Genomic DNA, 23,752 nt, shown 5'->3' with positions numbered 1-23,752 from the left:
TTATAAACAGTAAGCTTGCAAGCTTAAGTCACAAACAGGTCTATTTTGCTTATAAACTTGTTAAACATGTTAGCCGTGTATCTTCTTGGTAAATACGAATTTTATTACTGTATATTTGTGGTTTGTAATTAAGACAAACATTTCTTTATGTCATGTGCCATTTAAAAGATGTTTAGCATACCTTTTGTAAATAAATAGAACAGGTATGTATTTCTAGGAGCTTTCATTTAAATGTAGTATTTTTGTGGCAACTAAAACAATAAACCTACACAATTTAGTCTATAAAAAGAAAAAGGTAACACCTGTGGTCTGCAGTTTAATTATAATAGTAAAGCATGAGCACTGTCTGAATTCATTATGGACAAAAATCTTGATATATTATGCTTATCTGAAACATGGCAAAAACAAAAAATTCTTCATCCCTAAATGAGGCCACTCCACATGGGAATGTTTACTTTGCAGTGGCTTGGTTCAGGTCACTGTGGCAGTTTTGATGTTCAGATCTAAAAATTACAGCCAAAGACTATCCACTGAATGTCCATTGAGTGGTCGGTTCTAAAACTTAACAAAATCCAGTCCTTTACTACTCCTTGTTCTCTATCATTCTCTAGTATACACTGGATCTGCCAAAAGTGATATGACTGAACAACTAACTCAGTTAAGTACAGTTTCACAGATGGACTTTGTTGATTATCAGTGTGATTTAATATCTACACTGAAAATCCTAAATTGTAGCTCACACAAATTAGGTTGTTTGCTCATGGCCGCCCTGAGGTATTTTGTATTTGATTTCCTGTTAATTGTCTTTTATTCTAATTCAGAATTTTGTTAGTTATTCATGTATTCATCTTTTTTCTACATTTTAACTCCTTTTCTTCCACATGAAAGGTGCTACATAAATTGCCTTTTTATTATATTCTTAAAATAGCAAGAACACAATAATGAAGGAATAAGGCTTCTACACAGCTGGTTATGCAGAAACTTAGTGTTTTTTTTAAACACACATTATGTATATAATACATACTGTATTAATACATACACAAATACATACACACACAAAAACAGTATATATAAATATAAAAAATTCTAAATCTGACAATTCCATTAGTCGTCATCAGCCCTAAAACAAAAAACCTATTTAAGCATTCCTATTGAAACTTAATTGCATGGACAGATGTTCTCCCTTTTTGTTTTACTGTTACATTAGAAATTAGATGAATATTAGAATTCCATCAGAATAGGTATAAAAGTCAATATACAAACTTCACCAACTTTCAAACTTGACATATATGTCTTGCAAACACATTTTGGGAAATTGAAATGAAAACACAGTGTGCATGTTTCATGTACCTCCAGATCTATATGGGAAGCACTTGTTCTTCAGAAGACCATCACTTTATCAAAGTTTATTACAGGATAACCAGCACAACAATAACTCAACAATACTGAGTTGAACCAAAGAGCAGGGGCATTAACGCCACTGCAGCTGCCTTTCAGTTATCAGTAAGAAGTCTGTATTATCCACATCCTTATCTAAACATAATTAAACACATCTGCTCACATTCATACTCACGTTTCATGAGTGCCAAAGAAAAAAATTGGAAGTTTGGCATTTGCAGGTTTAACTGCACCATCTGGAACTTCATCAACCTGAAGAAAACAGAGTATAAACCATAATGTTTAAAGCTGATTAATTTAAAAGTGTTTGTTTTGTCATAAAACACAAACATATCATGGCAGTGGGAAGACCATCTCTAGAAGAATGGCTGGTGACTAGTACTTTGTAACATCTCACACCTGTGACAACGTCTTTTAAGACATAATTCCCAATAAAATGGTACATAATAAAACTTATCTATTTACACACAGTTATTTAAGATGAAGAGCAGAGTTACAGATACTGTACAGACAGCTTCACTGCCCTGTTTAATACAAGATCAACACTGAACATAAGTAAACATTTATCTATAATGGTATTATGAAGTCACATTCTTGCACTTTTAAGAAATAAGCAAGTCATGGTATTTTACATTAAGTATGGAAAGGACAATTTCATAATGCCTTAGCAATCAGTTGTGGGCCTTTCAGGCAGGTAAATGAGGTCCACATCACCTCCATAATGATTCTCCTTGTTTTTTTTTCCCCTTTGTTAGGCTTCCTTAGTTTCTGGAGTCACAGAACTCTCATATAATTTGGCTAACATGTTTCTGTTGCTGTATGCATTTTACATTTCCACATGGAATTAATCAAGTTTATGTAATCTAATCTAACACAGAAAGAACCACCAAACAAGAAAGCAAAAGCCTAATATTCATAGTATGTATATGTACATGTCTTAATGGGCTGCAGAATACACAGATTTGACTGTGCTTTTTACTTGAAAAACAAAAACAATCCTGTTGCTTTAAAAGAAACACCTTTGCACAATAAATCACAGCAACATTTATTCATGTATAAATAATCTGAAACATCAAACCAAGACTGAATGGACTGACAAATCATCCATTTTCTTAACCGACTTTGTCCATTTACAATGCAAAGGCAAAACTGACATTTTTTAAAATAAAGGTGCTCTCTCTTCTTATTAAATTCTATGTACTCACAATGACAACTGACTTCACTGTGCCTTAATCATCCTGGTGTTCCAAACTGCAAAGTGTTTTGTTTATTCTTAATTTGCTTGATAATCATATTTAATTGAACAAAAATGCAAAAATTCTTGAAGATAAATAAATACTTGGAAAACTAAATAATGACTCAAAATACATAACAAATGTTACAGTTCAAAATGAGGACAAGATCTGTGTCAATGAAAGTCAAAGCAGCAATTTTGGCAGAATAACCTAAATCAACTGTCTGGAATGTCATTAAGAAGATATAATGCACTGGTGCACTCAGTAATCACAAAGGGACTGATAGGCCAAGAAAGACCTTCACTTCTGATAACAGAAGATTCCGCACTATGGTCAAGAAATAGCCCCAAACACCTGTCCAACAGAACAGAAACAGTCTTTAGAAGGCCGATGTGGACGTGTCAGAGAGGACTATCTGCAGAAGACTTCACGAACAGAAACACAGATGCTACACAGCATGAAGGCATCACACAGCAAAATTCTCACAGCATAAGTCTGTGTTGATGTTTTTATCCAGTAATGAGCTGACGGGAATTGTATAGGCAAATGATTTATCGTTATTTGAAATACATTCATTTCATGTGTGTTTTGTGTCTACAACAATCTGTGTAAATGAAGGATGACATAACAGATGTGAGGCAACAAAACTTGTACACATAAGAAAAACGGAACATTTGTTCCATATGTTAAAGTAATAATGACATAATGTTGACATGAAGCGTAGAATATGTAAAGACTAGAGTCCAAATGTCAAAAAAACACTTTCACAAAAGGCATAGCAAAACAAGTGTGCTTTTATTCAAGATTAAAACCGAATAAAAAAAGAAATCATTCAAATGACATGTGACTATGAATGTGTAAAAACTGAAGCCCAAATATCATTCGGTACAAAATAATGACATTTGCATGCTTGTATGTGTTTGCACATTTCACATTGGAAACGTGACTGTCTTGCAGATCTGCTCAGGTGGCGCAGAAATAAAGCTGCTGCTTCGTAGTCAAGAGGCTTCTCAGTTCGAATCCAGGGTCCTCCCAACATTTAGTGCTTTGTGATGTGAGCTGCTATTATTATACTGTATAATAAAAATATACATTTGATTTTTCTTCCATCAAGACGACAGACATGCATTGTCCATCCATCCATCCATTTTCCAACCCGCTGAATCCGAACACAGGGTCACGGGGGTCCGCTGCAGCCAATCCCAGCCAACACAGGGCACAAGGCAGGAACTAATCCCGGGCAGGGTGCCAACCCACCGCAGGACATGCATTGTAAACAGTACTAAATGTTTTGTTAATATATTATTTCACATTGTCTCATTCTGACTAGGTGAGTAGATGGAGGAGAAACTGAGCAAACTCACAGGAAATCAGTGTTTATAGATCATAATATTCTCATTATGGTCAGCTAATGTATTAGTCAAATGAAAATACTGCTATTTGGTTGCAAGGCTGTCAGATCAAACATCGCTATTAGAATATAATTCAAACTTAAATAATAACAACAATAATAAAAAAAGGTCTTATTCAAAGGCAACAGCTGAAATTCGATTGCACAAGTATGGCTGATGTTTTACCCGCACTAATTTTGGCATTAAGTTACTACAAATGTTTTTGTCCTTCACTACCACAATCAGACATTTAGTAATTTTGAATGGTTAACTTATCTTTATTAGTAAAACGTACAGCTAGACCCCTGGTTCCCAACCTTTTATTGGCCATGCCCCACCTAGGCCTCTCTAAAATCATGATGTCCCCCCACTGTAACATGTACCTTATTCTTATTATTACCTATTCAAAAAGTGAACTCCTCCTCACGTGGAGGAAGCCCATAAAGTCATTAATTTGGTCTAAACAAGCTTCCAAAGAACATGGAAACAAAAGAGGGAAAGTTGAAGTACTGACAAAGAAATCACTAAGAAAATGTTAAAAAAATAATATAATATGAAGATACAGCAAATACAGTTTTGAAAACATAAGAGACGCGATATTCATAAATATAAAATAACTAATGACAGCATTTTATATTTTTGTTATATTGCAAAATTTTATAATCATTTTTACAATTCATTATTTTAAAGGTAAAAATGATTTCTAAGTAGAAAAATTCAAGCCGGTTAAAAAATCAAATTAAAGGGTTCTTCACCATCCCTTCTATGTTTATATAAATATATAAATGCCTCTGTAAAAAATAAAAATTATTTATTTTTTCTATCATTTTTAACAGTGAATTTCTGTTATTTCATAAATTGTTTAAAGTACCTAAATTCACGAATTGCCCCCCCCTAAAAAATCAAATCGCCCCACGTTGGGAATAACCGAGCTAGACCCCTTCATAACATAGTAACCACCAGCACCCCCCACCCTGATTCTACAAGTGTACTTAGTGCAGCTTTCTAAATGCTTTTCTGGTGCCCCGAAAGTATTACTATGCAACGGATTCTGTCCCCTTCACTCTTAAACCCAAAATTCCCCCTCTTGTTTAATGTTAAGACATTCTCATTAAAACAAATGAAAAATAATAACTAAATTCTGACTATCCTTTTATTACAATGCTATAAAATTCCAGTTTTAAGGAGCCAAGACGCTGTGTTCTACAATCAAGTCTCCGTCTTATGTGGCTGCCGGTTTGACATAATGCTTACAATAATATGTAATAAAAAATATTCAGAGAAAAAAGTAGACAGATTGTGAAAACCCTTACTTGATATCGTAACAATCCCATAAACCACATAGGTGCAGACAGGCTTTTTATTCTGAATGCCAGGATATTTTAACTGTATCCTGCCACTGCCCACACTGAATGTGGTGCAGCAGGTCGACAGCAGATGTCAAAAAGGCCACTTTTTAAAATAAATAATCGGCACACTCGCGGCTTAGCGAGGGGGCATGGTGTGTGTGGCCGAGTGGTTCCCGGAGAATTCGTGATGCGGGCGGTTCTCACTTAAGTGCACAGGTGAGGAGTCGTCCGCATCTGTAATTGTTCCCAGGAGCTGCTGATTGCCACAGCTGATCCACGTCCCTGTGATAAATAGAAGCATGAGGCAGCTAGCAAGGGGAAGATGGAGAGAAAGAAGACGACAAACAGAGGTGGCAGGAAGCAGGTAGAGGATAGCCAGTGCGAGAGAGCGAGCGAGCAAGCACAGGCTCACAGGCAGCTGGACAGTAAGCCCTAACGGGGTGTTTGGCTGACACCTAGGGCAGTCGATTGTGGTCATTCCCGCTGAGCATTTCTGAGGATTGGGAGTGACCGGAAGAAGGATGGCTCGCCGTGGGAGACAGCGGGAGGAAGGCTTGGGAGGTGGATTCCCCAGCGTGAGTGTCCTGGCTGTTGGGGGAAGACAAGTCTCAGTCTGGGGAGAGCAGAACCGAAGCCAGGTATCGAGAAGCCTCCAGACCAGAAGGCAGAATGAAGGTCAGCTGCAGGTAGGAAGGCTCCCCTGGTGCATAGCCTGAATGGGAGAAGCAGGGGAATCACCATTAAAAGAATGCACCGGGCTTTGTGGTAAAAAGGACAGCTTCCAGTCATTATTTTAACCTCATTGTTTTTAAAGGATTTTGTTTTTCTATTGAATTTTAACCTCCACCAATCACTCATTTTTATGGATTATTTATTTGAAGATGTTTAAAGCACTGCACTATTTATTTGGACAGTTTGTTTTTGTTTGCTGGTTTTTAAATAAAAGCACTTTGCACTTTTTGCACTACTCCATTTGCTATGTTGTGCCTCACTGCCAAGCTCATTGTGACATTACCGACGGTGTCGGGTTCAAGGGCTCCCAGAAGCTGAATGGTAACATGGAGCGAACCCGCATCGTCACATGAACACCTTCAAAATAATAAAAACAAACCTGCCTTCGACCTGCCTGCCTTTTTGCTGCTCTTTAACTTTGCTGCTATGCTCACCCTATTGCAGTCTTACTAATGGATCTGTATTCCTCGTGATGCCTGTCAAAACAGTGCGCCATAAAGACAGCCACAAAAAGAAGCTTAACCCCTTAATGAGACACAGGTGCCAACACCACGCTCTGTTATATTATACATATACACATATATCTTTACATGGGCTTGCTCCTGCCTATTTATCTGAACTGTTTGTTTTACATCAGCCATAGATGAGTCCTTAGATCTTCTGGTCAGCTGTCTCTGGTTGTCCCTCCTACTAAGTGTAAAACTAAGGGGGACAGGGCTTTTGCAGCTGCTGCGCCTCGCCTGTGGAACTCTTTACCTCATCATATAAAGGAGTCGTCTACAATTGAACTGTTTAAAACAAGACTAAAGACTCATTTCTATTCACTTGCATTCCGTGACCTTCAGTAATACTGATGGTTTCCTCTGTGATTATATAACATTACTTCTATTTTTTATGTATATAACATTACTTCTATTTATTATGTATTTTATGTTCATATATTTTATTTCTATTTATGTTTTATGTTAATTTGTTTTGTTTTTCTTTCATTCTATTATTGTAAAGCACTTTGGCCACAGCATTACTATGATGTTTTAAATGTGCTATATAAATAAGTTGACATTGACATATATGTAACTTCACTTTCACTTGTGTTGCCTCTGCATGTTAAGAGGTGCTTCTGACAATGACCTGACCTATGACAATGCTGTGCAGGACTTGTAGCACTCAGCTAATGTCTGTGTGCTGAAAACATATTGTGACATGCATTTAAATATCATTTGCCAGTTTTTTTTTTTTTTTGCTTCAGGTGTTTGTTCTTACTGTGTGGACATTACTATATTGTAAAGTATATATAAAAAAAGCACATACAACTGTGCATGTCTAGCACCCACAATCATTAACCTAAGTTCAAATATAGTCCAAAATGTACTTTTTTTTTTTTTTTTTTAACTAATTTGAAAGCCATTATTATTTAAACCCAAGCGGGAGCAAATCTGGCTGGATTAGATCATGACTTTACACATTCACAAAGCAGATCAGACAGCATCCTTTCTGGTATGCATTCAAGTTTTGTGCATGACTGCTACAGCTCTCACAAAGCATCAAGGGGCAGTTTTTTGGGAAATGGGGGGATGGAGTTTGGGTGCTTGTCAAAGCTGGCTGCAAGACAAAATTCCCAAGAAAATATTTGCCATATTCACAGCAAAAAAACACTTTGATGAATTTCACTGATCAACTATAGTGTTGCACAAAGGAGATTGTAGAGACCAAATCTTTAAAATTCTCAAAGCCATCGATAAAGTAGATTCAGCCAAATCTTTTCAGCTAAATAGCAAATCACATACACGAAGAGGAATGTTAAGACTAAAGCCAGGAAGCACTTTTTTGCAAAGAGTTGTGGGAATCTAGAACAAACTACAGAGACATGGAGTTTAAGAAGAAACCTTGAAAACCTTTATCTGAACAAGCTAGCTTATCCAACAGCTAAACTAATGACCTTGATGGACCTAATGGTCACCTACCATTTGATAGATTTCTTATGTTCTATGAATGTTCATTTATAGAACGTCCATTTAAGTTCCATAAAAAATCGACCACATTAGAGACACACTACAGCCTTATTCGATTGACTTTTTAAATTAAAGACAGGACTATTGATTAACAAATGAGGGGGAGAGGCAGATCTTCCGAAAGTACCTACTTAACAATATTTTTGCAAAGGAACATGACTTTTGCACATTTGGAGCACATTACTGGAAATCTGAAATGTGGATTAGGCAATCTTTTTCCCCTTCCCCGTCTCCCTATACTTAAATTTATAAGGAAATTGTGAATTTACCCTTGGGATTAATAAAGTATCTATCTACAGATGTTTTTGACATCACTTGACATTGTACAGCATACTGTATATGATATCAAACTTTTTTTCTCTCCATTCTGCATGAAAACGAGATTAATAAATTTTTCTTGCCCATCACTACAAAGTACGTGGATTAAGTAACAAAAAAATATTCCTTTAAAGCAATATTTAACAGTGTCTACACATTTTGAGCCATACTTCTGTACAAGGAGGTGCAGAAATGTTCAGGAACTTGGCTAAACTCAGAGAAATGCATTTAAGGGGAGAGAAGAAACAAACAGTTTTGCGATTGTGACCCAAATGTATGACAAAAGGAATTTTGATGTAAACGGATATTCAACTGACCACCAGGATTCATTTCTATTGTGATTTTTGCCCCATCAAGTACCACTTATGAAATAACATCATATAGATTAGAACTCTATATTATAACTCTATTATAACTCTATGCTTTCAAGTTTGAGCCAACGGAATAAAAAACCTATAAAAATTTAGACAAGTTCTTATTTAGTAAATAAAAACAGTAATTTACATATAGTATAGGAAGCCTTGGGACTTATTGGCATTTCAAAACACCTCCCAATCAGTAAAAATATCAATCACTTAAATGTTCTTTATGAAAATCTTTATGAATAATCCTAAAGAATAAAAAAAGGACAAATATATGCATTCATATTTATTAAGTACACACATTTTTCAGTAGTGATTATTAATAATGTGGTATTTAACACATGCCTGTTTTGTGAAATTTTGTGATCATCTCCTTTCATCAGGTAACAATCCTACCAGATTTAAAAAAATGAGCCAGATGATCATACAACTCATCTTGTTGAACCAGGGTAAAACTGCACTTTTAATGTTTTAGTTAACAGATATGGGTGCCACAGAGGAAGGACAGGCATCCTGGCTAAGATGGAGGATGTCTGCTTACCTGGCCCAGGGGCCATTATGGACGGACTGGAAGAACATGCATGCTGGAAACAGTTCATTCCCCCACACGACAGGTGTGGCACTGCTTCTCTGAGCTGAACGGACAGGAATTGGGAGTTCGAAAATGTACCCTTGTCAAGGTCTTTGGGTGCCACCAGAGGAGGACTGTCCTAGCTTTCACATGACCTGGAAGTGCTCCAGGACAACTTGGGCATGACACCAGAAACGGTTCTTGGGTCTAGATCACAAGAAAGCCTGCAACCTCACATTGAGGAGACAGAGTTGGGAGGCAGGGGGCAACACTCTCCTGGAGATGGATGAAGAATATTTTGTATTTGTGTATTGTGGCTGGTGCTTGTGTGGAAAAGTGCTGGTGACAAATAAAAACCTTTTATTTGGACAAGAAATTGTACTGGGTGACGCCGTGTCTGCTGTTTTGAGGCTCAGTGGCACCCCGTTACGGTTACAAGAGGAAAAGAGGGGGACTCTTAGTGCTGGTTTATACTTCACGATCAGAATGCGTATGCTCACTTATCATGGCTGCCACACAATCCCCAGTGTTCATTTGATGCGTCCTCTGAGCAAGTCCTCAGAAATGAACGCGACTTGTGTGCAAAGTTGCAGTACCAGCATAAAAAAAAAAAATTGGAACTTGACGTCAGAGTCTCTGTTTACCATCAACATGTGACAGCAGGCCACTTAGCATATCCTACAGGACCAATGTGCGTGTTTTGATGTTTGATGAACGGTTCAATGTGGTGAAGCAAAATGCAGACATACAAATGCATTCATGGTGCTTTTCAAGTGGCACACGTACCCCATCGTAATGACGCAAAACATTTTAAAGGTCTCACATACCATCTTCTGTGCCGACTTTTTTTTTTTTTTTTTATATACACACCTTCAACACAGCATCAGAATGTACGGAGGCAAAATTGTGCCCCAGAAAAAAAAAAAAAAAAAACAAATAGGGACACAGTGAAAAGGTCTGTTTTGTGATTACAGTGGACATTTCGGCATTAATCTTGAAAATTTCCACTTTAATCTTGTAATTTATTTTGTCTTTAATGTAGAACATTGTAAACGTCTTAAAACCGACCCAGTTGTTAATCGCTACATGCTTCTGCACTGACTGCAGTCTGCAAGCAGTACACAGAACACATTAAATGTATTATATTCCAGCTCTCTGCACATGTAGAATCGTTAGATTTATACTCGATATCACTTATGTATGTATGTTACATTTTACAGATTGTTAATTTAAATAAAGAATACTGCTAATAATTAAACGTGGTGGCGGCATGGTGGTGCTGCTGCCTCGTGGGAGTCACGTCCCTGGTATTCCCTTTCTGGAGTTTGCATATTTTCCTGATGGGCTTCCACTGTGTGCTCCGGTTTCCTTCCAAAGACATGAACGTTTGGGGATTTGGCAACGCTAAGTGACGCCAGTGTATGTGTGTGCTTGTATTCACCTTGTGATGAGCCGATTCCCTGTCCATTGTTTCTGCCTCACGCCCGATGCATACTGGAATGGGCGCATCCCTAGATTGATGGATATAATCATTAAACATCTTTTTCAGAGATATTGTGGAAAGGTGTATTTATTTAGAGCACTTCTGTAAAAAGCCAAACTTCCCCCTCTATACACAAATAAAGTTCTAATATATGTATCTATTGTAGCAGTAGAGGCGTGGAGCCACCTCTAACACCCTCAGGTACCACTCCAGACACTGGATAAAAGTCCAAGACTCTTATTTTCTTGTACTGTGCACAAAGCACCCTCCACTCCACACTCATATAATTACAATAAATCACCAATACAAACCAATCCTCCTCGCCCAGACACTTCGCCCTCCTACCTCCCAGCTCAGCTCAGTGTCTGGGCTTTCCCACAGTCCTTTTATATCCCCTGACCCGGAAGTGGTTCCTGGCCAAACCCACAAGTCCTTATTCCCTCCGGGTCAGGGTAAACAGTCCTTTTCTTCAGCCCGGGAGCACGTTGTTCCTTCCTGTCACATGATGATGACGCACTCCCGGGTTATAGGGCACATAAGAGCCCACTAGCCCCCCTACAGCAACTCCCGGTGGTCCCCAAGGTATCCAGCAGGGCTGTGTATACAAACTACAAAGTCCATGAGGTCCTGCTGGAACTTGGGGCACGATCATGCTGTCCGGAGGGCTCCTCCTGGCGGCCTGGGGGTGGCGACCAGAGTCTGTAGCCGGCCGTCCATCACACTATATGTAACCTCCAAATTGTACCACCTGACCAAAGTCCTTCACTTCTGAGAATTTGTTGCAAGTTTCCTGCACAGATGATTGGAGTGCACAACACAGCTCACTAAAGGTTTGTTTATACCAAAATGACTTGACAAGGCATGCAGCACAAGCAGCATGATACCAAAACTTTTTGACCAGTATATATTTTCAAAATACAATCTCTTTTCAGCATTCTGAGAGGCTACAGTTATCCACAAATATTAAAAAATGAAGCAATACAGGCATAGACTAGGCAGTCATTAGTGGTCACTGAATGATCCAAGCAGGATTTTATTTTACCAATCCAAATTCCTGTTCAAACATCCAGACTGACTGGAGCCCACTTGCAGTTCTGATAAGAGCCATCAAAACTGCAGCAACATAGAAAATCCCCTGTTACAAATATCAAGCCCCGATATACGAAGCACAAGAATGTTTCCCATCATAACACCACCTGCTCTGAACTGTAAATTTTTTATATTTTGCTCATTTGAAATAATGATACACCGAATAGCCATTGCTCATTATTGTATACCAGTCTCAAGCAGCAAGCCTAAAAAATGCTTTTTATGCAATTTGTGCTCATGGTAGTCCCTTTCTGAGTGCTTGGAGATGTATCATTTCTTGATACAGTAGAACCTCTGGTCATGAACGTTTCCGAACACGTACAAATCGGGTTACAATCAAAAAGTCTGCATCAGTTAACAACCACCACACACTCTTGGGGAGAACAAAAATACTGGCGGCCAGTTTCCCTACACACTAATGACTTCCCATTCTTCCTTTTCCATTTTCTTTTGTTTGCGTATACAGGGCCTAACAAAGCAGCTGATGTTGCAAAAGGAGTTATAATGTTGAACCAAGCAGAGGCCTCAAGTGCTGGAAAAGGTAGAAAAACTGTTGCTAGTGTGGTTGAACGAGAAGCAACTTGCAGCAGATAGCGTAAGCGAGGCAATCATATGCGAGAACCCAGGAAGATTCATTACGATTTGCTGTAAAAAAAAAAATCCTTCGAGTGGCAAAGGTGAGGAATTTAATGCCAGTAGAGGATGGTGTGAAAAGTTTTGCAAGAGCAGTGGCATTTAATTTTTTTTCCCCCCCTGTGCTTAAAACACTTAAAGTGTTTACACCGAGCAGTTCGGAAGGGTCTAGCGCGAACCCTTACAATGTTGGTTTTCTCTGTTTTTCAAGGTTTTCTCAGCGTTATTCAATGTTTTTACATTTACAGTAGTTTACTATTACACTGTGCATTCTATGGTATAAACTTTTTGTGCTTAAAAGATATATATATTTACATACACTTCGTACGGTCTGGAACGGATTAATTATATTTACAATCTTATGGGGAAATTACGTTCGGGTCGCGTCCAGAGTTTTAGAATGAATTACGGTCGTGACCAGAGGTTCCACTGTATATAAAATCTTAAATTGCTGTAACTGGTATGCCACTACTCAGCTATAGAGCCTGAATAATCTATACTGGGAGGAAAAAGGGAAGTGTGTTTGGAAAATGATATGCAGGCTAATGAGGGGTTGAGAGATAAGCATCGGAGTACTCAATACTTATTCATATGCCAGAAATCACATTTAAAATGGCGCGACTGACACTACATATCTCAGTCTTGGAAAGGGTGGCTCTACAATAGCTCAGCCCATCATTATTTTTTTTTCCTACTATTTCATAGCATTCTATAAAGTTAGCAGCCAACTGTAAATTACACTGGTGTAAAAATAAGTGTTACTAGTCTGATTTTCAGCATCCCATACCTGTCACAGATACTGTTATTAAAATCATAAAATACCTCTGAAATAAAGAGAACAATGATGTTTACATTATTCCCTAGAAGAAAATTAAGCAATACAAAATACCTATTACTAAAACGTAATTGGCTCCCTGCTATCAGTAACTAATTTTGCCACAAGCAGACATTGTTTACAATCATTGATGATTTTCTTCAAACACTTCAGAAGAATTCTGGCCCACCTACTCATGCTGAATGACACCAACTCTATGATGTTTGAATTTACTATCATTATACCTTACAGCAAAATGAAAAGAACATATTGTTGGATTGTTTCAGCCAGGCTGTGATCTAAAACAAACCTTCTCCAAAATCCCAAGTCCTTTAAAGACAAGTTTTCACCCATGATTTCTTCCATAATTAACTTCAACCATTTGACATTTCCATCTCTTTCAGGCAGTCATGCAACTCAATGCAGCAATAATGTTCTAAAGATGACAGGACAAATGCTGCATCTTCTGTTTACATCAGAATTGAACATTTTGATTTTGTCAAACCATAGAATGTTTTCAATTTAGTCAGAAATATATTTGTGCTTTTGAAGAAGAAAAAAAAAGAAAGAAAATCAAGACTTGATGCACCCTTTTCAAAAAGAAATTTTGTTTTACCGCTTCTCAACAAAGCACTTTGCAAGACTGAAAAATCTTACACTCCACTACAGGAAAATGAATTTCTTAAAACTTTCCATAAGCCTCAAAGTGACCTTTTTGGACTACAGTTTTTTAAGACGCCATGCTGTACAAATATTCAATTTGTTCCCATCTGTTCTCTCTCTCTCCTTTTTTAATAGGATGCACAGAAAAAAAAGTTACAGTGAGGGGATTTTCCCCATAACCTTTTCTACTATATTGTCTAAATATTCCTCTGTCTTTATGCTGTAGTAACCAACTCCTGAGCTAGTAACTAAAGCACTTAAACAGACCAACCACCCATACTTCAAACCTTAAAAAACAATATAGATAAATGCACTGCAGTTGTAGTTATATACTTGTAACATATCTTGGGAAGGTGATCACTATGATCGATCCTACATAAAAGGTTGGATGCTTTTGACCCAATATTCAATTCCAAAGAAAAACTGACTACACATTAGGCACAAGTCAATAAACTTAGCACGTGATGCAGGCATCACGACAATATTCCCACAATAAGAAGTTTTCATAAAACAAAATGTACTGAATATTTAGAGCTGCATATTAGGAGACATTCATAAATCAAAAATTCAAATGCAAATCGGTGCACAAATACAAAAGTTAACATTTTTATAAGCCTTTTTTTTTTATTAAGAACTACTCGTATTGCAAGACCTCACTTGTTCATCAATTTATTAAAAATTTTAGTTCGTCTTGCAAAACACTCGCAGACTAAGTTATCCAAACACTCGCAGACTAAGTTATCCAAGGTTTTACTGTAATGTTCTAGAAATTGCCAAAACTGACCACAAGACACCACAAAGGCAGTATGTCTTTTGTTTATCATGTACTTGCAGCAGTGTGGCTAGCCATAGAATGACACACTCTACACAGAAGCTGTGTTTGAGCTGCAGAGGTAGAACCCTCTTGGATGTTGCCCTTCCTGGACGGATGCTGCAACCAACCAATAAATAGCCAGAAAACAGCAATATATATATAAAAAAAATCATTGCACTCACCGAGTTTTATTCTTCAAGGCAATGACAGGCCATGCTACGCAGCATGTTTTGGAAGTCGAATATCATGCAGCTAGCTTATCGTTTTTGTTTCCCATCTGTGTGGATGGTTTCCCAAGACACTAAGTACACCTAGTATGTACACTTAAAAGATCACAAGGACACAGCAGGAGACTTGTTAAGGTAGTTTTCACACAAATGTTAGTATTTTTTTCCCCCCTTTCACACAAAAAACCACAGACATATGAAACAACTTAGTAAGCAGTGGGGTTAAGAGTGGGACTTTAGAGGCCATCCCAAGCTTCTTGGGCTGAATGGAACATTCTTGCCACAATTGTTCTAAAGTGAAGATTTTATCTTGGGGGGGAAGTGAAAATTCCAAGAGTGTTGGTCACTTTTATGGTCCCTTTACATGACTGGTTCTTAAAGTTTGAACTACCAGTGGTGCCCAGTCAGGTTGTCCACAGACGATCATCAGAGCAAAGTGGCACTTAAATCACTATGATACATTAGTCTCCACCCCCCCAACCTGGTCTGCTTGTTGTGGTTGCCCAGAGGGAGCTGGGTGGTCTCACGGTCTGGAACCCCTACAGATTTTATTTTTTTCTCTCCAGTCGTCTGGAGTTTTTTTTTTTTTTTTTCTGTCCCCTCTGACCATCGGACCTTACTCTATGTTAATTAATGTTGTCTTATTTTAATTCTTACCTTGTATTTCTTTTCTTCATCATGTAAAGCACTTTGAGCTACATTATTTGTATGAAAATGCACTATATACAGTAAATAAATGTTGTTGTTGTTGCCCACACTATGGATCACTGATTGAAATCTGGAACTCCAAAACAAAAAACACAGCAACACTGGATTTGAATCATGGTAATAATCCCTTTCGTAAAATATATTTGGGATTGCTGAATTTCACCGATGACACCAGCCCAATTGGATTAAGGTCTGTCTCTCTGACTCAGCCACTGGTCAAGAGTCCTGTATTAGGAAAATGTGTTTTTTCTGTTTACGATGTAGGCCAATTTTTTCCAGAAGTAAATATTAATCACATTTTATTAAATAATGCATGCGTTTTAGGCATTTTGAACATACAACTGGATAACTGACATGTGGATCATGAAACATGAGTAATGCAAGAACTTTTATTTCTATGTACGTTTCTCACATCATTGCCTGTTGTACAGCACTGATATAATAGAGCACAATGGTGGTCAAACTTTTTTTCTCTTGTTCTATATGAAAACATGGGATTGAAAAATTTGACTGAACATCACTACAAGCTACATAAGGTAACATCAAAAAGTATTAATTTTGAGTTGAGTATTCCTTTAACTGGGAATCATATACTCAAGGACACCAGTGGAAATTAAGGGGAACTGCATTTAGGGCTGAAGCCAGGAAGCAGTTCTTTACACAAAGACTTGTAGTAATCTGAAACAAACTACTGTGGCATGTAGTTGAAGCAGAGACGTTGACAAACTTTAAAAACAATCTGGATGACATATCAGAACAGCTTAGCTAGTAGCTAACCTAACAAGCCTGATGGACTGAATAGTCTCTTCTCGCTTCTTAGTTCTTAAACTTGACTTTAGAAAAGCGCTCCTCAGTCCAAAACAAGTGAAGGACCACTACTTTATATAGAAATTACTGACTGATAAAAGACAAATTTATCCAACACCTTGGGCGTATTTTAACTTCCATGTAAGTGGAATTTTGGTGATGGGCACAAAAATCTGCTTTCAAGTCAGGTTCAGATTCTGACTCAATGACGTTGAAAAAAACGAAATGTTGATTTTAGCATGGCAGTGTGTGTCTGTGGAAAACAAATTGATTTTTCACATTTTACATTACATTTTTCATTAGAAAATGCCTTTTTTGTACTGTATATATAGATCCCAGATGACTATATATTTCTACAAAGATTGAATATTAAAAACCGAGTAGTTTCTGAAATATGCCCCTCGAACACCACAACTGTTGTACAACTTTCAATGAAAAAAAGAAGATTTAGCCATATGCTACAAAAACAGTCTGACCTAGTCCAACGATAACTGCCGCAGAAACTATTTAATTAACCTGTGATTTTTGCAATCTATTCGGCATGGTCATGAGAAAGGGGCTATTTGCAAATATTTTCCACAAGGAGTTTTTGAGATAGATTATTTAAAAATACATGTACGCACACACATGGAAAAAACACAAGCATGCACACACTCAAAGAAATTTGTAAGTGAAGACAGCTGTGCTTGATGAGGAAGAGAAAGAAACACACAAACCACAATCAATCTGTAATGCTTGATATAGACAGAGGCATTAAGCAGGGGAGGACAATTTGGTAGTCTGGATGCCTGGGACTACCAATTTTTAAATTGTGGACAACCAAACTATGAACTCACAACGCCCAGGAGATTACCAGAGGTTTCAGATCTTTGGTTCAAGCAATACTTTCCAAATCAAAAATGTGATGAAAACAAAAAGACCCAGTGCTTCATGTATAAACTTAAGCGAGTATCACTTTTAAAGGTAGTTGCTTACAGTGCACCAGACATCCGTAACCACCATTTCACATATGCATACACACTTGTGAACAATATAACAAAACTGGGCATCAAGTCTATAAAGCAAGAAACAGAAAGGTCATTTGCTTTAAAACAGGGGTGTCAAACTCCGGTCCTGGAGGGCTGCAGGTTTTCATTCTAACCATATTCATTAGTGACCAGTTTTTTACTGCCAATTCATTGCTTTTCCCTTAGTTTTAATTAACTTGACTCAGTCTCTTTAGATGTTACTCTTTCCTTAACCAGCAGCTAAACAATAATGAGACACAAAACAAGCTGCCACATGACCAGCTCACCTGTGCCCATCACACAATATCTGAAAATAAAGAAAGGTAATGGTCTCATTAAGGCTGATCTCTCAGGTCACCAAAACATTTTGACGGTGGTCTTAGAAAAACCAGAGAATCAACAGTTTTGGAAATGTCTGCAGTGGCAGAATGAGAGCAGCAACAAGCCATGGAATTAAATAATGGGTTTAATTAACAGCAAGAATCGGCTTGTCATTAAGAGATTGGTTGGAGTTTGAAATCCCAGTTTAGCTGGTCATCCATTGGCTCGTTTCACATTTCATTTCTATTTGGCTGTCATTTAATGGACCAAAAAAAAAAAAAAAAAAATTTTGAGGACTGAATCATTAAAAACAGGGCTATTAAAATGATGGGAAAAGAAGTTAATTAGCAGGAAACTGATTTGGAAAAGGGTTAGAATGAAAACCTGCAGCCACTGTGGCCTTCCAGGATCGGAGTTCCGACACCCCTGCTTTAAAAAAAAACTGGTGCAGTTAGTGCAAGAATGTCATAACCCAATTGTATCCTATTGTTGTTTACACTACATAAATAAGGTAAGGAAAAAAAAAAAAAGATTATTTATTATGGACTAAAAAAGGGCAAACACGGTGGCGCAGTGGTAGCGCTGCTGCCTTGCAGTAAGGAGACCTGGGTTCGCTTCCTCCCTGCGTGGAGTTTGCATGTTCTCCCCACGTCTGCGTGGGTTTCGTCAATGTGCTCCAGTTTCCTTCCACAGTCCAAAGACATGCAGGTTGGGTGCATTGGCGATCCTAAATTGTCCCTAGTGTGTGCCCTGTAGTGGGCTGGCGCCCTGCCTGGGATTTGTTCCTGCCTTGTGCCGGCTAGGATTGGCTCCAGCAGACTCCCGTGACCCTGTGTAAGGATACAGAGGGTTGGACAATGACTGACTGACTAAAAAAGGGCAGAGGACTAAGTAAGCTGATACACTACTGTTTCAATAACAGTTACAAGTAAAAGGAATTGTAATTTCAGCATTACTAAAAAAATAACCACAAAATAAATTTTCATATATGCTGGATCAGTGGATTAAATATAGAGTATATTCCACAAAGTAATGATGACTGCAGGAAGGGGAAAGCATCAGAACCACGTCAGAGAACACCCCCTCCATTTCTGGTAAACTTTTGGTTCCGAATATGCTTTGTAATATTAGCCCAAACGCTACAGAGTGTGGGCAAGCTTTTTCAGGCCTAAACTTTTACTAACATGGGGACCTGTTGAATGAAGAAAACAACGGAATCATTTTCAAAAAGTCCAAGTGTGACAAGCTTCAATGCAAATAAACACAAAAGTCACTGGCTGTGCTAGTTTACAGGTGCATGACACTGTAAAGGACATATTGCACCTCAGAATAATGCTAAAGGTCAAAGTGGTGATGATTTAGACAGGAAAAAAAAAAAATCAGGTGAGAAGTCTACATGAGGTCTGAAAACATTTTAGAATAAAGCATTAAAGTAGCACTCTCAGTTTATTTTTGTTAAACTTCTTCCGTACATTAGAAAGAAAAAAAAAAAAGACCACACCTCAACATCACATTATCCTGTAATGTAAATGTAAAATATTCTCCTGTAAAGGTGTTAAATATTTACTCTCTCATATATGAACTATAGAGAAAGTACTGTAATTGTCCAAAGATTTGATGTATCTCGACGTTTTAGACCACCATGACTTTCTCATATACGAAGTGTAGGGAAAGTATTTTGATCCTCCAAAAATTCCTTTGAGATTTTGATGAACCTCAACATTTTAGAACGCCCCGATTCTGAAAATACCATTTTTGGAATTATGTCTGTGTGTTTGTGTGTATGCAAACCCGATAACGTGAGTACGCTTTCACTTCTGGTCAACCAAATTTTGCATACAAGTATTAGACAGATACTTTATTAATCCCAAGGGGAAATTCACATACTCCAGCAGCAGCATACTGATACAAAAACAATATTAAAGAGTAATAAAAATGCAGGTAAAACCAGACAACTTTGAATAATGTTAACGTTTACCCACCCCCGGGAGGAACTGAAGAGAAGCATAGTTTGGGGGAGGAACGATCTCCTCAGTCTGTCAGTGGAGCAGGACGGTGACAGCAGTCTGTCGCTGAAGCTGCTCCTCTGTCTGGAGATGATCCTGTTCAGTGGATTCTCCATTATTGACAGAAGCCTGCTCAGCGCCCGTCGCCCTGCCACGGATGTCAAACTGTCCAGCTCCATGCCTACAATAGAGCCTGCCTTCCTCACCAGTTTGTCCAGGGAGCCAGTGAAGGCCAAGCAGGATGGGTGTGATGTGCTCACTATTGCTGGTTCATGTAAGGACTCGTGCAGCAGAGTTTTGAATAAGCTGGAACTGTGATAGAAGATTAGAAGGGGCACCTGCCAGTAGGGAGGGATGTGATAAAAGCATGGACAAGTTTCTCAGCATTAGAAAAGGAGAGGAAGGAGCAAACTCGGGATATGTTACAGAGATGAAAGTAAGAAAGTTTCTTAATGTGGTTTATGTGGGTGGAATAAGAAAGGGAGGAATCAAAAATGATCATCTTCTTTATGCTGCCTCCTCAGCACACCACCGCGTAGAAGAGGGCACTCGCCACAACCATCTGATAGAACATCTGCAGCATCTTACTGCAGATGTTGAAGGATGCCAGTCTTCTAAGGAAGTACAACTGGCTCTGTCCTCTCTTACACAGAGCATCAGTATTGGCAGTCCAATCAAATTTATCATCCAGCTGCACTCCCAGGTATTTATAGGTCTGTACCCTCTGCACACAGTCTCCTCTGATAATCACGGGGTCCACGAGGGGCTTGGGTCTCCTAAAATCTAAATCTAAAATCCTAAAAGATTAGGTACAAAATGTAGATTTCTATCAGCTTTTGGGCGCTCTCGTCTAACCAGAAGTGGTACTTTACTTTTTATTCATGCAGCTGCAGAGTCCGATTTATTCAACTTTACTTTTATAATAATTGTTCAATATATAATTAATTTGACTTGTTGTTGATGGTTCTTTATTGTACATAATATAAAAATATAATCATTCTCTTGTGGTTTACTCCTCAAATATCCATCCCCATATCAGAGTATATGAGAAAGTTGAAGGGAGACCACTCTCGATTTTTTTAATAATGCAGCAGAGTAGAAGACAATACATTACACATAAACAGAGCTGTAAACAGTTCTTGGTAAACCCCCTCTATGAGACGCTGGGATACCAGTAATCACACCTGGACAATCCTGTAGCCCACTATACATATTTACAACTTGTTCACTCCGATTAAGTACAATACGATTTATTTTTATATAGACCGAAATCACACAAGAAGTGCCGCAATGGGGTTTAACAGGTCCTGCCTTTTGACAGCCCCCCAGCCTCGACTCTCTAAGAAGAGATGAAAAAACTCACAAAAAAAAAAATCCTTGTAGGGAAAAAAAAAAAAAAAAAAAAAAAATGGAAGAAACTTTGGGAAAGGTAGTTCAAAGAGAGACTCTTTTCCAGGTAGGTTGGGCATGCAGTGGGTGTCAAAAACAATGGGGTAAATACAATACAAATTAAGTAATCCCTATAACAATCTATGTATTTTATTGAGTTCATTTGCCACAATATGTTTAGCCTCAAATTAACTATTACGGAGGTTGCTCACTTGAACCAGTTTCCTTTTACTTTCCATGCGTTTGTGTACACAATAAATACTTAATTTAGAATCTTCTATATTAACTTATTGTACAGTACCATTTTCAGTTGATTGATTTCTTGCACTATTGCTTTAGTTCAATTTACATTAACTGCGTTAACCATTCCACAAATATTTAAAATATTTATTATGTTTAAATATTTTTTAAATGTGGAGTAAAAAACAGTTTACCAAGCAGACAAAAAAATCAGTAAGAAAAATCGTCATGGCTGCATATTACTCATCTGCTGAACACCGAGGCCACCGATTTAATTTAACGGGCGGTCTCCCGTCTCTGGAGTTGGAAGTAGTTGGTATAAAGAGGTCACTTACCCTAGCCGGCCAATGTGGGTAACCTTTCATTTTGGCGAAGATCAGATCCCCCGGTTTAAAATCTAGTGTTATTTCACTCATGACTTTGCTTAGAAGTGATGACCTAAGACAAACAAAAGGGAAATCTCGGTCAGTCGCTCCTTCTTAACATGATGAGAAATAAGAGGGACAAACAAATAAAAGCAAATATCACCCCGACTCCACCATCATCATTATTATTATTATTGTAATTATCACATCCTACGACCGCTTTGCTCATCCCCAATGAAACGACCGAGCGCACCTAAAAAAATAAAAATGCATGGCAACATCGCTAAGGATTTCGGCCCTGGACATTGTGAGGAACATGGAATTATATGAACCCGCGCAGTCAGAACACGGCTCGGCGCCTTTACAATGCCAGGGTGGTGACACAAAACAAAGGGACATGAATCTGTCTATGTGTGTATTAAAGTAAAAGGCAATGACTAACATACAGCAGAGGAGAGATCTGCTGCCAGTAGTAGCCGAAACCGTGCGGAAGACCCAGCAGCGGGCCCCTCCCCCCATCGCATCCACACGCGCTTTCGAACGCGTTAAACACGGCGCTTTCAAGCTCAACTTTTTTGGATTAATTTCTTTTAAACGCACCTAATAGGGGTCAGCAGAAAATGGAAGCCATTCAAACTGGGGGGGACAATTCACCCAATATTTTGGATTTTTTTTTTTTTTTACGGAAAGCTACGCTGTCGAAAACAACTGCGATAATGCAATGCGTGCACCTAGTGAGTTAAGGCGTTTAAATCGTTTTTTTCTTTGGTTATACCTATCCATTTAATGCAGCTATTTAAACAAATGTAAAAAAAATAAAAGCAGGAAAATAAGAAATGAAAAATAACTAGTACACACTCACCAACACAACCCAATTATTTGCAGAGACTCAGTCTAGAAGCTCGACAGCGCACTCCCGCGCAGCTATGCACAAGACCGTACCACTTTGGTCTAGAAATGCAAAGCGGGGGGGGGGTCACAGCTAAGTAAAACAGAGCAGTTCTACAAATCTTAAGGAAGAACAATGTACGAGCAACACTCATACTTACTAACGTACGCCTATATTATTTTTGATGAATTAATGCTTTCTAATATTTTTTTAAACATAACGAATAGAGGTAAAGTTGTCAACCCCCACGTAATCTCCCATTTGGTCTTTGCGCGAGCTGTCACTCAAATTGTCCCGAGCGCGGCGGGTTTGTTCTGCTGCTGCTGCTGCTGCTTCCCGGTTAGATTTCTTTCCTCCAAAAGCGTAAGGTATGCGAATTCGGGGATGAGGATTACCCAGTTTGGTTTCTGCTGGTGACAAAGACGTGGCTCACTTAACCGCGGGTACGTGTGTGAATTGATGCAAGTATCTAGAGGGACAACAATTTGCGATGACGTCAAAAAAACGAGCCCAAATCCTGCGCACAAAGGGGAGGAGGGCGCGGGGGGTTCGCTACACCTCCTGGCTGTTGGGAGCTTTCTAGTAATAGTTCGTGTTCCTAGTATAATAACTCAGCTGTTATTAAAAAAAAGTATTAATAAAATAATGAGACTGATATGAATTTGCACTTTGCGTGGCCCGAAGCGAATTCTTAAACCTGTCTGACCTCGGCGCAGCGATTTCCTTTTTTAAACGACAACCCAATATTAACATTCAAGAGGTCAAGTCTTAACGCTAGAGCCTCAGAACCTGATTGACATTTGATCACTTTCTGGGTGGACTTTGCACATTCACCCTGTGCTCAGGTGTGTTTGGGTAGGCGTGAAAGTGCAGTGGTCACATCTCCAGGGTGCTGGGTCTGGGTTTGAATCCTGCTCTGGCAGGATCAG

The 23,752-nt window shown here is 38.4% G+C and overlaps 1 protein-coding gene across 1 annotated transcript in view; it reads right to left on the bottom strand.

Annotated features, from left to right (window-relative positions):
- Positions 1–22,884, bottom strand: part of LOC114654976 (PC4 and SFRS1-interacting protein-like) — a 76,270-nt gene extending 53,386 nt beyond the window's left edge. The window contains exons 1-3 of the mRNA XM_028805856.2: positions 22,797–22,884; positions 21,905–22,007; positions 1,574–1,650 (exon numbers count right to left, since the gene is read on the bottom strand). Coding sequence (XP_028661689.1) covers positions 1,574–1,650; positions 21,905–21,985 — 158 coding nt within the window. The 5' untranslated portion in view covers positions 21,986–22,007; positions 22,797–22,884. The remainder of the gene's footprint in view (positions 1–1,573; positions 1,651–21,904; positions 22,008–22,796) is intronic.
- Positions 22,885–23,752: the final 868 nt, after the last annotated feature.

The sequence above is a fragment of the Erpetoichthys calabaricus genome, chromosome 7 (assembly GCF_900747795.2).
Source record: "Erpetoichthys calabaricus chromosome 7, fErpCal1.3, whole genome shotgun sequence".
Taxonomy (NCBI): Eukaryota; Metazoa; Chordata; class Cladistia; order Polypteriformes; family Polypteridae; genus Erpetoichthys; species Erpetoichthys calabaricus.
Note: the sequence above shows the minus strand (reverse complement) of the source record. Positions and strands in the feature narration are given on the sequence as shown.